This window comes from Acomys russatus, chromosome 26 (genome assembly GCF_903995435.1).
Source record: "Acomys russatus chromosome 26, mAcoRus1.1, whole genome shotgun sequence".
Lineage (NCBI taxonomy): Eukaryota > Metazoa > Chordata > Mammalia > Rodentia > Muridae > Acomys > Acomys russatus.
This window is the reverse complement of record NC_067162.1, coordinates 47779676-47793913: the sequence shown is the minus strand read 5'-3', so window position 1 is coordinate 47793913 and position 14238 is coordinate 47779676. Positions and strand designations below refer to the sequence as shown.

The 14238-nt window shown below is 51.8% G+C and overlaps 1 protein-coding gene across 1 annotated transcript in view; it reads right to left on the bottom strand.

Moving 5' to 3' along the window:
- Positions 1–14238, bottom strand: part of Spire2 (spire type actin nucleation factor 2) — a 41605-nt gene that overhangs the window by 9902 nt on the left and 17465 nt on the right. The window contains 8 exon segments of the mRNA XM_051169012.1: positions 794–912; positions 2419–2608; positions 3304–3473; positions 4809–4932; positions 5483–5569; positions 6161–6325; positions 6412–6492; positions 9053–9409. Of these exon segments, the coding sequence (XP_051024969.1) occupies positions 794–912; positions 2419–2608; positions 3304–3473; positions 4809–4932; positions 5483–5569; positions 6161–6325; positions 6412–6492; positions 9053–9409 (1293 nt within the window).

The window sequence follows — 14238 nt, the reverse complement described above, 5'->3', positions numbered from 1 at the left end:
CTGCTTCTGGATTTTTAAGGCTCAGAAACTGTGAGGTAATGTTTATTATTTTAAGATGAAAAAGTGAGAAGTCACTTTTTAAAAACAGTTTAACATGTATTTATCTTATGTGTATGTGTATGCGTGTATACCCGTGGAAGCCATTCTCCATTCCACATATGGGCTGGCGCGATGGGTCAGTGGTTGACGGCACTTCTTGCTCTTAGAGGGACTGGGGTTCAGTTCCCAGCACCCACAGATTGACTCACTAAGATCTACAACCCGAGTTCCAGGAGACCTGATGCCTCTGACCTCAGCAGGCACCAGGCATTCATGTGTAAAACACTCATATACACACATAAATAAGTAAACCTGTAAAGTTAATAAGGCTGCCTTAAACTTACATACAACTTATAATTTCCAAAGCATTTTAACAGCTGTCTTAATCCAAGCCTCAGTGAGATGACGGTGTCAAGCACGGTTTTCCTTCCCTCACACACCTGTAGGATGCTTTGTAGTCCACCATCAGCTTTTACCTGTTACCTCATTTGATACATTTGCACAGTGCAATTCATTGCCCAAGTCCAGGCTCCAAAGCAGTAGGAACTATCAGCTCTTCATACAAACACCACAAAACTCGCAGTACCAACTTCTCCCAGCAAGTGGCAGCAAAGAACAACTTCAACAGACACAGACACTGGACAGTGCGGGGCCCACCCCCCACCCCCACCCCATGTATGGAGAGTGTCTTGTCCTGGGAAAGGATGAAGTTGATGCCAGAGAGGCCATACAGGCAGCCTGCCCTGTCACTCACCAGCCACAGGTGTCTGGTATCTGGTGCGGAAGCCTCCGTTGTTTTATCCACTGAGCTCAAGCTGCTGGGCAAGGCGGAGCTGGGGTAAGGCTGGGACTGGCCACTCACAGGACAGGGAACTGGAGGGAGAACACAAGCCATAAAGACTACCTGGCAGGAGAGCTGTGCCGAGTGGACAGTGGGGACACTGTGTGTGCCAGTGGGCATGGGGAACAAGCTAAAAGTCCAATGGAGAGCTGCAGAGTTGGCTCAGCAGTTCTTGCAAAGGACTTGGGTTCAATCCCAATTCCCACATGGTGGATCACAACCATCTGTAACCCCAGTTCTGGGGGACCCAGCACCCTCCTCTGACCTCAGCAGGTACACCAGACATACACATACATAAAGCACATGGGGCATACATATGTGCAAAACACCCATACACATAAGATAAAAAGTAAATTAAGTTGGGCAGTGGTGATGTAGGTCTTTAATCCCAGCACTCTGGGAGGCAGAGGCAGGCAGATTTCTTGAGTTTGAGGCCAGCCTGGTCTACAGAATGAGTTCCTGGGCTAGACAGAGAAACCCTGTCTTTTTTTGTTTTGTTTGTTTTTTTTTTTGTTTTTTCGAGACAGGGTTTCTCTGTGTAGCCTTGACTGTCCTGGACTGTCTTTGTAGACCAGGCTGGCCTTGAACTCACGGAGATCCGCCTGCCTCTGCCTCCCAAATGCTGGGATTAAAGGCGTGCGTTATCACTGCCCCGCTGAGAAACCCCGTCTTGAAAAACAAAAGCAAAATTAAATTAAAAATAAATGTTAAAAAAATTATAAGGAAGCCAGGGATGGTGGCACACGCCTTTAATCCCAGCACTCGAGAGGCAGAAGCAGGCGGATCGCTGTGAGTTCGAGGCCAGCCTGGTTTACAAAGTGAGTCCAGGATGGCCAAGGCTACACAGAGAGACCTTGTCTCAAAAAAATTTTTTTTAAGGAAAGCTGCACGACAGAAACTCACATTCCTCCACAGTTTTTTGTTTGTTTGTTTGTTTTTGTTTTTCGAGACAGGGTTTGTCTGTGTAGCCTTAGCCATCCTGGACTTACTTTGTAAACCAGGCTGGCCTTGAACTCACGGAGATCCGCCTGCCTCTGCCTCCCAAATGCTGGGATTAAAGGCGTGCGCCACCACACCAGGCTCCTCCACAGTTTTTACTTCCTGATATCAAAATATCTGCTCAGGGTTTTGCTCCATGCGGAAGTTGTGTTCTGCTGATCAACTGTCGCTTTAGCCAGTCATGTAAGAACATGAGGCTGAGCTCTGACCACTCAGAGACACAGCCTTCCTTTGGAAATGGAAACTCATTGGAGGTCACCATGTGGGTTGTGGGAACCGAACCCCCTTTCTCTGCAGGAGCAGCAAGTGCTCTTAACCACAAAGCCATCTCTCCAGCCCCCGGGATTCAGGCTCTTTAGAAAATGTTTGGCAATGAGCACAGGCTGGGTAGTTGATAAAATTCTCAACGGGAACACAGGATGCCTCAAGCTACAACCTGGGATACTTGCCTGCTCAGGGAACACGTGAGACTACAGCTGCTACACAAAGGCCATGGGATGGATGTGGGCAGAGCAGATGCTGGTAAAGGCAATACGTACCCTGCTCTCGGGGGATGGGCCTCCAGGAGTGCATGCTGCCTGCTCTGGCCCGAGGTGGCTCCGAGCCTCCTGGGGGCTGAGAGACTGACTGCAGGCCAGAGACCATCTCACTCCGAAGCTGAGCCAGGTCATGTTCCGAAAAAGAGCGATCCCGCTTTAGTGTCACCTCTCCACATGGGGACTCTTCTTCCTGAATGCATATCAAACACAGCCCCTTCCTGACCATGCCCCCTGCTGACCACTGCTCCACCCTGACTATGTCCACCCCTGACGACCACGCCCCTCCTGACCACCACCCCTTCATGACCAGGGCCCCTCCTGACCACTGCCTCCAGTTCTGACCACTTTCTCTGAATCTTCTTGTTCATCCTTAGACCAAGGCAGTGAATCCAGGGTGCTTGCTAACTGAGCCCACCGAGGTCCTGGACTGTCCTCTACGTATCGCTAGCCCTTCTGTCTTTTGGACAGTTCATGGCAAGCGTCTCAATAATCAAACCATTCCCTGAGGCCTTCCAGAAAATCTTGGAGCTAGCTCTGCAGAAAGCTGAGCCCTGGGACGGCTGGCACTGAGGTCCTCTACCATTCTAGTGGGCTAGGGATCCTCGCTGGGACCATCTTTTCACATCATCTACAGGCTACTTGGGCCACTTGTCTGCCCACGAGAAGAAAACCACTTCCCCTTTCAGCTTTTGCTGTTGCTGCTGTGTTCAGAGGTCACTGCCCCACTGCTCCAAGGCTACGTCTGAGCTGAAAAGATGGAAGAGGCCACATGCCCGCAGTGGCTGGCTGCAGCGGACACCTACTCCGCTAACTGGCAAACCCCTGTCCTGTTGGGCCTTTTCCAGACTGTCAGCATGACCTTTTGATGAATTCCTATTCTCTGACCTCAGATGTGTTCATTTCTTCCATCTCTGCTAAAGTGGGGGCTTTAAGCAGGACGCGGGGCCGAGGACGCTGGCTTCCACTCCCAGTGTCCGTGACAGACAGGTTGATGCAGGAAGTGGATTTGACGTCCCCAGAGCAGGCGTTGAGGATGCAGGGCAGAGAACCAAACCCTGAAGGCAGGAAAAAACAAGACATGGTGGAAGGTGAGTGGTGGGGAGAGGGAGTCAGCATGGGGTAAACACTGAGCAGTGAAGGCAAGCAGACCAGGGCAGGGTTAGGTGTGGGTCAGGGAGGCAGGAGCACATAGGCAGAATGGATGGTCCACAAGAGAAGCAAGGAGTCAGAGCAGGAATGGACAACACACAGGCATGAGGAGGTCAGGAAGAAGTGGACAGTGATCAGAGAGGACAAGAAAGCCAGGGCAGGAATGGACAATGAACAAGGAAGATGCGGAGGTCAGTGAAGGAGAGGTCAGTGAGCAAGAAAGACAAGCAGGCCAGTGCAGACGTGCACAGTGGCCGGGAAAGATGAGGCCAGTGTGAGAACGGCGGTGAACAGGACGGACAAGGAGGCCAGTGTAGGGGTGGACAGCAAACAGGGAAGATGAGGAGGCCAGTACAGGAGTGGACAGCAAGTGGGGAGGACAAGGAGGCCAGGGCAGGAAGAGATGCTGAACAGGGAGTCATGGGGCACATGCCTTTAATCCCAGGTGGCTCTGTGAGTTCAAGGCCAGCCTGGTGTACATAGCATTCCAGGCCAGGGCTACACAGTGAGACCCTCTCTCAAGACAGAAAAGAAAAAAAGAATAGATGCTGACTAGGCAGGGCAGGAGCGGTGAGGAGGCCAGCGCAGGAGTGGACACTGAGTAGGAGGAGAAGAAGCCAACACGGGTGAAGCACTTCATGAACACGGCTTGGTTTAAAGCTCCACCGAGAAGGGAAATGGAAGGCTGGTCAGCCAGTTAACAGTGAGTAACTGTAGGCTAAAGAGGACCGCCTGGCTTCCCAACGGCCTAGCAGAAGCAGGCTTGAAGGTCACCATCCTTACTTTGCAAGGACGACCAGGCCTCAAATACGTGAACACAAGCCTGGCTTCCAATCACTTAGAAACTTGCTTTTATTTCTTTCTCCTCTCAAATACTGAAATTTGTCATCCGTTATAACAACACATAAAGGCAAAATCAGATCGAAGTCTAGAGCTCAAGATCACTTCACCTTTACAGACCTCTGGTTAAGACTTCACAAGGCCACTATAACTCCCCTAAGTTTAAAATTAATTAAATTCAATTAAGATGTCCCAGGTCCCTGGAGGATCACTGTGAGTTTGAGGCCAGCCTGGTCTCCAAAGTGAGTTCAGGACAGCCAGGGCTACACAGAGAAACCCTGTCTCAAAACAACAACAACAACAACAGATGTCCCAGGACTAGTAATAGTCCCACGCTTTGATCTGTAGCCCAGCTGGATCTACTGGGGGTGTCTCCTGTCCCATCATGCACCCTTGCTCACCGCGGGCACCCAGGTGCTGGACCCCCACCGGACGAAGCCGCCGCTCCTGCTTGATTTCCTCCAGGATCTTCTCGTGCAGTGTTCTTTGCTTCTGTGGTACAGGGCGAAGCCGCCTCTCTGAGACCTGCCGCCGACAGGACACGCTAAGCAGGAAGGGGAGGTGGGTGGTGACAGGGGCCCACGCTGGGGAAATGCTGCCGTAGTCCAGGAGACACAGCACTGGGTGCTCACTCTCGGCAACCCCAAGGAAGCACTACCTAAGGAGGCTTTGGGCACCGTGGGCGTGAGGTGTAAGTGGCCAAAAGTTCTCTCCAAGAGGAAGAAGACACAAACTTACAAGCTCCACCCTAGGGATCGAACCCAGCCTTCCAGCCAACAGGCAAAAGAGCCCTCTGTGGGGCTAGAGGAATGGCTCAGAGGTTAAGAGCATTGACTGTTCTTCTAAAGGTCCTGAGTTCAATTCTCAGCAACCACATGGTGACTCACAACCATCTATAATGAGATCTGGTGCCCTCTTCTGGCATGCAGGCAGAATACTGTATACATAATAAATAAAACGTGTGTGTATTTTTTTTTAAGCCCTCAACGGCCTCCCTCCGAAGACACCTCCTGGGTTGGTCCTAGGATTGCGGCAGGCCCCGGAATATCCGGAGGAGGAGGTGTAGAGCTGGTACCTGCTTCAGTGGAGGCCGAGAGCGGATGAAGTCCAGGATAAGTTCATGTGCATCTTTCTTCACTCTGGGAGGGATGTCCCCATCAACCTGCCAGGAGGAGCAGAGATGCCCTGAGCTCACAGGAGCCACCGCTGACGTTACAGTGACCAGGAGAGGCTCATACAGCCCTGACTGCTGCCTAGTCTTCACAGCCAACTTTCATCCTATGGCTTCTGTTCCCTGGGACCCAGCTGCTTCTCTAGCAGGTGCACAGCAAATCCATGGGCCACACTCAGCAGCGACTACACCATTCAAGGCCTCCTAATGAGCCCCAGAGTCAGCTACCAGAACTACCGGAGCTAAAGATTCTTCAGGAAATGGGGCTGTGGGACCCAGAGAATGAAGTGAGCTTCTCTGTATAAAATTTGAAGAGCAATACCAGTGCAGATGAGGCTATGCAAATGTGTGTTCCCTGGAGAAGCGTAGATGGCTCTTAGGGCCCCTCCTGATGTCAAGAGCCCCTCCTTGCCCTAATCATACTGTGCCCCAATACAAGCAAGCACTGTGGAAGACCAGCCACATCTGCGTTAGTCACATCTGCAGGCTGACCAAGCACCAGGACCAGGGCAGGGGCTGCCGGCAGGGAGCAGAGGGCGGGGCAGCAGGAACCTGTAGGAGGCGACAGGGAGCAGGGCTTACCATGACCTTGCGCAGCTTATAGTTCCTGGCACGGATGTCCTGCATCAGCATCTCGAAGGGGGTGAGCTGGAACTCGGTGGGCAGCGGGTTGAACTCCTGCTCCTGTACCTTCTTCAGCTTCACCCCATGACGGAGCTCCCGCATGAGCTGCACCCACAGCCGGGCCTGACCCAGCAAACAAACGGCATCAGCTCCAGCACGCGCAGCCCTCCCAGCAGAAACCCGGCCGGGTGGAGGGACCCGCATCTTACCCAGTCCGTGTGTCCCAGGTGGTCAAGCTCGGCCAGTGGCTTCTCTACCCGCGGCTCATCCTCTCCCAGCTTCTGCAGCATCTGGGACCACATGTGTAGTTAGCACGTGAGTGGCCGAATAGTGGACACAGCAGGACAAATCCCACCCGGCAGGAGGCACCTCACTACCAGTGATCTATCACCCAGGCAGCTGAAAACACGCTCTGGGAAAGAGCTGGGGAAACTATACCATGGCTTTGGGTGACACAGGGCACTTTCCAGTTGCTTCTCTTAAGCAGGCCTGGTGAGAGCCTGGTGTCCACTGGCCCTGGCTCCCGTCTGACCCACAGAGAGGCACTTGATGGAGACAAGGAAGCACTCCCTGCCTCCCTCCAGACCTCGGTTCACCCAGCACCTCAGGACACCCTAGCCAAGCCAGGAGCCCACTGTCCTCTTGGCGTGTTCGAGGCTGCTTCCTTATACATGGCCGGCACCAGAGGTCACCAAGGAGCAGCCTCTCAGAAGTTGTGTATGCTCCCTCAGCTGCTGTTCTAAGGCTCGAGTCCAGCACAGTGCTGCAAGTGTTAGTCTTCAGATAGTGGTGGAATCGGTGGCAGCTACATGACAGGGTGAGCTACCAGCAGCAGGTGCTAGGAGGTAGCCCCAGATATAAAGTACCTCATCATGGTGATGGCCAGGAAAGATGCCAGGGACTGAGGTGACCGAGAATTTGGGGGGGAAATGGTGACTCACTGCCATGTGGTCCTGGACCTGGGTGGCAGCCTGGCTCTCTCACGACTCCTCAGTATAGAGAAGCATCTGCCCTTCAGTGGGCCCCACCCAGAGAGGACAGAATCAGTTATTTACCCTTGCTTTCCCTCTGAGCTACTTGCCAAACTGCTTTGAGCCGCACCATTGTGTGGGACTCCTGGGGCAAAGGCATAGAGGCTAGCTCTCTGCCCTACATAGCTATGCCTTAGCCTGAGCACATGCTTCTGTCCAAAATGGCAGCCTAGGCCAGGTGTGCCTGTCCAGGAGCCTGTATCTCCATCACCCACTCCCTGAGTGTCTCTGGGGTCAGTGGGATGCAGGAGACAGGTGTGTGCTCCTGCTAAGGCAGTAGCTCCTTTGTCTGGGCAAGGAACAGACTTGAGCAAGAGAAGAGACCATGTTCACAGAAGGACAAAAGTCCAAGGACCACCTGCCAGGCACAGGGAACATGGCCAGAAGAGCGTCTCTAAGATGCCAGGGAGGAGCTGAAAGGGAAGGTAGGAGATGGTGAGCTGAACACTGGGAGGAAAAGGAGAGCCTCCCAGCATCGGTGTGTGGTAGTTACAAGTGAGGACCAGTGGGCTCAAGGTGGGTGCCAGACTCCATTACTCCAACACCCCTGAAAGCCCAAGCACGGGCCGGGATGCTGTGGCCCTTCTAGGCCACAGGAAAAGAGATACAGAGCAGAAAAGGGCAGGGTGGAGTCACAGGCCAGCACCAACAAATGTAAAAACAGCTTCTGCTACCTGAGCAGGATTGAATGACCTCTGCCGAGTGCCCCCTCCATCATCAGTGAAATGCTGATGGGGGCCCTGGACAACCTACTTCACAGGAAAAGGAAAATGGTCCTCTTAAGGCTGTCGCAACTTCTCCAAGGAAGAATGGATACAGTAAAAAGACGTTAAAGCTCTGACTCTGGTCGGGAAGTCAGGACAGCATAAAGGGCATCCAGCCCAGGCGTGGGTCATATCCTAGGCAGGCCCCGGCACTAGGATGAGGGACCCTAACTCTCAGAGGTGGCACCTGGCCACTGGTTAGATTGGGGACCACCAAAGAATGAAGCAGGGCTTTGGCAAGCACAGTACATGCACTGAAGGGGGTCTCTCGCCTACTTGCCCCCAAATCTCCAAGCCCACAGGCTGCCTGTGTGGGTCTGCAAGGGAAAAGCAGCTGTCTTTAGCACCACATTTTCTGAAGGAATTGGGGCTTGGCGAGGCCCACTGCTAAACGGAGGTGAAAGTAGGGCTAGGGAGGGTAATGGCTAATTTAGAGGCAACAGCAGAAACAGGCTGGGAGCCACTCACTGATCCCCTTCTCTGAAAACCCGTGAAAAGAAGGCATGAAGTTTAAAATGTATGGAAGATTTACGACAGAGCTCAGCACAGGGGAGTTATGAGTATTCTAGGATGGTACAAAGGAGTTAGGCACAAAGGAGTTTTTGTTTGTTTGTTTGCTTTTTGTTGTTGTTGTTTTGTTTTTGGTTTTTTGGTTTTTTTGAGACAGGGTAGCCTTGGTTGTCCTGGATTCACTTTGTAGACCAGGCTGGCCTGGAACTCACAGAGATCCACCTGCCTCTGCCTCCCAGATGCCTGTTCCACCACTACCTGGTACACCAAGGATCTTTTTTTTTTTTTTTGGTTTTTCGAGACAGGGTTTCTCTGTGTAGCCTTGGCCATCCTGGACTCACTTTGTAGACCGGGCTGGCCTCGAACTCACAGCGATCCGCCTGCCTCTGCCTCCCAAGTGCTGGGATTAAAGGCATGCGCCACCATGCCCGGCAAGGATCTTAACCCCTTCAGACGACCAAGGACGGGCCCCATCGCCTCTCCACCCCCATCCCCACCGGATTTGTACTTCCACCTCCCATCCATCTCCCTCACTGCATGCTCACCTCTTTGGCCTCCCTCACCCGGGCCAGGAAAGCACGAAGCTCCAGCGTCTCCACAAAGAGAGCCCGGCACACCGCCTGGTAGTGGGCCTGCGCGCCATGGGGATCAGTCAGGCGGGAAGCACACAGCCTCATAGCCTGGGCAAAGGTGCGCACGGCTCGGGGGCCGCCCTCCGCCTCCTCCTCCTCTTCCGGACCCCCGTAGCCCTCATCCGCTGCCCCGCAGCTGCTGTCCTCGCAGTCGCTGTTGGCCATGAGGTCGATGAGCCTCTCTAGCTGCGGGCTGAGCTCTCGCTCTTCACTCTCATCTAATCCCCAGTCCAGAGCACGGTAGATGGCGAAGCCCAGGGACTGCACCATCTAGGGGACAGGAGTCAAATGGTCACCAGAGGCGACATTCTGTACCACAAGGGCACTGGGGCCCACAAGAAGCAGCAGCCACCACCACCACAAGAGAAACAGAGATGCCATTCAGAATGGCAGACAGGAAGAAGAGAAGATCTCAGATCTCAGCATGGCTTATAACAGTGCTATGATATAGAAATACAGCCGGGGCCGGGTGCGATGGCGAACGCCTTTAATCCCAGCATTTGGGAGGCAGAGGCAGGAGGATCTCTGAGTTCGAGGCCAGGCTGGTCTACAAAGCAAGTCTGGGACAGCCAAGGCTATATGGACCACCTCTCTGCCAGAGGGGAGTCATCATGGAACAAACAAAACGTGGACCACGGTTAAAAAGTTGCTCCCCTAAACAGCACTGCCATTGTAGAAAACAGGAAAGTTCTTACCAATGTGCATCAAACACATGACTCAGCACCTCCCCTCCCAGGTATTAAACCCAGAGGAATAGAAAGGTACAGCACACAAGATCTGCTCATACACTACCCGTGTGTCCTTCATAGAGAGGTGGCATGTGCCCATTGCGGGGCCCTATAGAGCAGCAAACAGAAGCACAGAAAACCACACGGATCGGATGGAAAGCCTTTACACGGCGTGCTCCAAGCAGGCTGAGCCCATCCACAGCAACAGAAACATTAGCAGCTCCCTAAGCCAGGGCCCCAGTGGACATGGCAAGGCTCACGATGTTTTTATGTGAAAGGAAAGCAGGCCTTTTATGTGAAAGGCCTGGCTATGGAGCTGACTGCACAGCATATATATACCAAAAAATACAATTAGGAAAGAGAAATTCTAGCTAAGCATTAGCCTCTCGTGTACCATAACAGTATGGCATAAATCCCAGGAGAAAGGCCAGCTAATTTTTGTTGTTGTTGTTGTTGTTTTGTTTCTGGAGACAGGATTTCTCTGTGTAGCCTTGGCTGTCTTGGACTCGTTTAGTAGACCAGGCTGGCCTTGAACTCACAGCAATCCACCTGCCTCTGCCTCCCGAGTGCTGGGATTAAAGGCATGCGCCACCACGCCCCGCAAGCCAGTGAGGGCTGCTGCGGTCGCTTAACCACTGTGGTTTCAAGGGCTAGGGGTTTTGTTTTATTCTGCAGTGCTAGCTATCAAGCCCAGCTCTTCACACGTGACATGAGAGGACTCCACCACCATCTCATGGCCCAGCCCTAGAGTTTAGTTCTTGCATGGCCCCCATGTGTTAAAGCCTTAGTCCCCAGCTTGCTTCCAACAGGAATTGGTGGAGTTTTTAGGAGCAGTTAGACCTTGCCTCAAAAAGAACACTATATACTTGCTTATATTTTTATTATTTGTTTATTTGGTTTTTTTGATACAGTCTTTCCACCTAGCTCTGGCTGGTGGAACTCACTATGCAGACCAAGTTTGCCTGGAACTCACAGATCTGCTTGCCTCTGTGTGGCAGCATGCCTGACTAAATGTATTTATTTATTGTTTTAGGTATGAGTGTTCTGCCCAAATGTATGTATATGTATGCACCATGTGTATCCCTAGTGCCCCCTGAAGTAAAGAGAGAGTTACAGACAGCTGTGAGCTGTCATGTGTGCACCAGGAATTGAACCCAGGTCCTATGAAAGGACAAGTGCTCTTAAGCACTAAGACAACTCTCCAGCACTATTTGTCATTTATTCCTTTTTTTTTTTTTAAATCAATTAATTTACTTTGTTTAATATGTACTGACTGGTGCTTTGCCTTCATGTATCTCTGTGCACCACAAGCATGCAGGAGCCCCAGAGTCCAGAAGAGGGCGTGAGATCCCTTAGAACTGGGGTTACAGACAGAACAGAGGATGCTCCTAGCTCAGAAGCCCTCTCTCCAGCCCACTCTTTGTCTGTTTGTATTAGAGGTGGTTAGCTCAGGATAGCCTAGAATTCCTGACACCCCTCCCTCCACTTGCCTGGTGCTGGGATTACAGGCCTATGCCCAGCTAGTTGTTTGGAACTGAGACAGGCTATCTACGCAGCATAGCTGTAGCTGAGCCCAAACTCATGATCCCCTGCTTCTGCCTCCTGAGTGCTGGGGTTGCAGGCACACTCTACATCATACCCAGCCTCACGTCTTTTTAAAGGAATGTAAGTGCTCTGTGTATATACGTGTAACTGACGGAAGCGGGGAGAAAGCACGATAAGCAACAACCACACCTGAGGGCATGTGATGGAGCAAGAAGGCACGGAGGGCACAGGGTCAGAACCCGGGGACTGTGCAGCTCACTGCTCTTGGTGCTTTACGTGACTGCGCTCCCTGAAATTCTCCATACTTTCTTTGAGACAAGATCTTGCTATGTAGCCCTGGCTAGCCTCAAGGTTTTAAGCCTCCTTTTCTTAGCTTCCCCAAAGACTATCAGCATGTGCCACCATGCCTGACAATATCTCTTTTCAAATGCTTTCTCTTTATTCTTATTTTATGTTGTATGGGTGCTTTGCCTGCATGTGTCTGTGCAGTGCACCACATGCACACGGTGCCCGGTCCCTTGGGCCTGGAGTTCCAGACAGTGTGAGCTGCCACATGGCTGCTGGGAATCGAACCCAGATCCCTGGAAGAGCAGCTAGTGCTCTTAACTGATGAGCCATCTCTCCAGCCTCAGTAATTCTTTTTCTCAAAAGCACAGTAAGCATCTTTGAGGTCTTTCTGTTGAGTCCTCTTGCCTCAGCATTTCTCCCTTGCACTTGGCAAGGAAACCCACCTTCACAGCTGCCATCAGTGACCTGGGGCTCTGTGGAGAGCGCTGGAGGATGCTGTTTCCTGTTCGCCCTCCAGATGCTGCCTGCACCTTGATTCTCTGTGCCCATGGGACCGTCCCTCCTCCACCAGTTAGGTTTAATCAGAGAGGGGAACACTGCAATGGGCTGCCAGCACAGCTGAATTCATAGGGGGAACTAACAGCACCCCTAATTTGCATAGCACTTGCTTTTATGTTTCAAAAGGCTTTCATAAATCTGGGTGAGGTGGCAAAGACTTGTGATCCCAGCATTTGGGAGACTAAGGCAAGAAAATCCTGGCCTTGAGGCCAGCCTGGGCTCTATAATGAAAACATGTCTCAAAACAAATAAATACTATATTTAGGCTTACAGGCTGGCCTTGGTGACACAGCTTGTTAATCCCCCGGCTACTCAGGTGGCAGAGGCAGGAAGATTACAAGTTCAGGACCTGTCTGGACTACAGAGCTGGTCTGAGGGCAGCCAGTCTGGACAATGGAATGAAATCCCATCTCTTAACAAAAAGATAAACTGAGGCTGGATATCTTGCCTAGCACATGTGAGCGAGACCTGAGGATCAATTTCTAGTACTACTGAGTAAATGGCTTTCATATTTTCCTTCTTTAAATGGACCGTCTGGGTCTGGAGAGACGGTTTGGTGGTTAAGAGCACTGGATGCTCTTCCAGAGAACCTGGGTTCAATTCCCAGCACCTGCTCACAACCATCTATAACTCCATTTCCAGAGGATCCAGCACCCTCTCTCCTGACCTCCTCAATCACCAGGCATACACATAGTACACAGACATACATGCAAGCAAAATAAATAAATAGAGATAGATAAATAAGCTATCCGGATCCTATAGGGACATCTCGGAATACACTGGAGCCTAAGGGGCCTGGGGAAGGTAATCTGAGACTCAAGAGGGTTGGTGCAAGGGTTGAGCCACAGTGGAGCAAAACCCTGGCCTGCCCTTGGGGCTGCGCTCACTCTGGTTTTTGTTGTTGTTGTATGTTATTGTTTTTCGAGACAGGGTTTCTCTGTGTAGCCCTGGCTGTCCTGGACTCACTTTGTAGAGCAGTCTAGTCTTGAACTCAGGGACCACCTGACTCTGCCTCCTCTACATATGTGTGCTACCTTGCTTGGCTTCTTAGTCTCAGTCTAGTTTTTCTTTTCTTTTTTCTTCATCTTTTTTTTTTTTTTTTTTTTTCTTCTGTGTATCCCTAGCTGTCCTGGACTTGCTTTGCAGACCAGGCTGGCCTCGAACTCACTGAGATCCACCTGCCTCTGCCTCCCGAGTGTTGGGATTAAAGGCGTGCGCCACCACCACCCGGCTGTCTCACTCTAGTTTTATCTCTACCTTAAGCAGGTTAGAGTCAGAGACTGGTTCCAAGGCACACCCTTGAATGCAGACTAAGAGGGCATGGCACTAACATTTAGTGGCAGGTCACACCAGGTGGCCGACAGCAGGGCGTTAGCCAGCAGCCAGGGTAGGGTGTCCTGGGGGACTCCAGAGACTATTTTAGGGCAATGGAAAGGAAAGGCTAGCAAGGACAGAAAGATGGAGAGGTCACACTGTAAATTCATTTGTTGTAGTGGTAGATGCCAGGTAAGAGCAAGGCGGTGTGCCTTACAGCTAGCTCTGTGGCGCTCAGTTGTGTGGTACTGTTAGGGTCTCCACTGCTCCATGCAGTCAGACAGACTGAGAATCAAGCCAGAAGCCCTCCTACCCACCCCAGAGTACACTGCAGAGAAGTAACCCAATCCAGCCCAGGCCGGTCCCTTTTTCCTGGTTGCTGGCTTACACTAGCAACAAGCCAAGGGAAGGGTTAACAGCAGCCAAACCTCTTATCTGATGGCTGCTTTGCTAAAAGCTTTTATGGGCCCCAACTCACTGGAAGCTTTCTCTGAAACACAAAGAATGCTTTTCCGTTAGGCAGGCGAGCCTGGGCAGCTGGCCAGCCTCAGGACTCCAGCCTTGCCTGGGATCTGACTGTAATGAAAGGGGCTGTCCAGGCAGTTCACAAAACCCAAGAGGCCAGCATGAAGCTTAAATGCTGAGCGCCCCCCCCCACTCTATTTC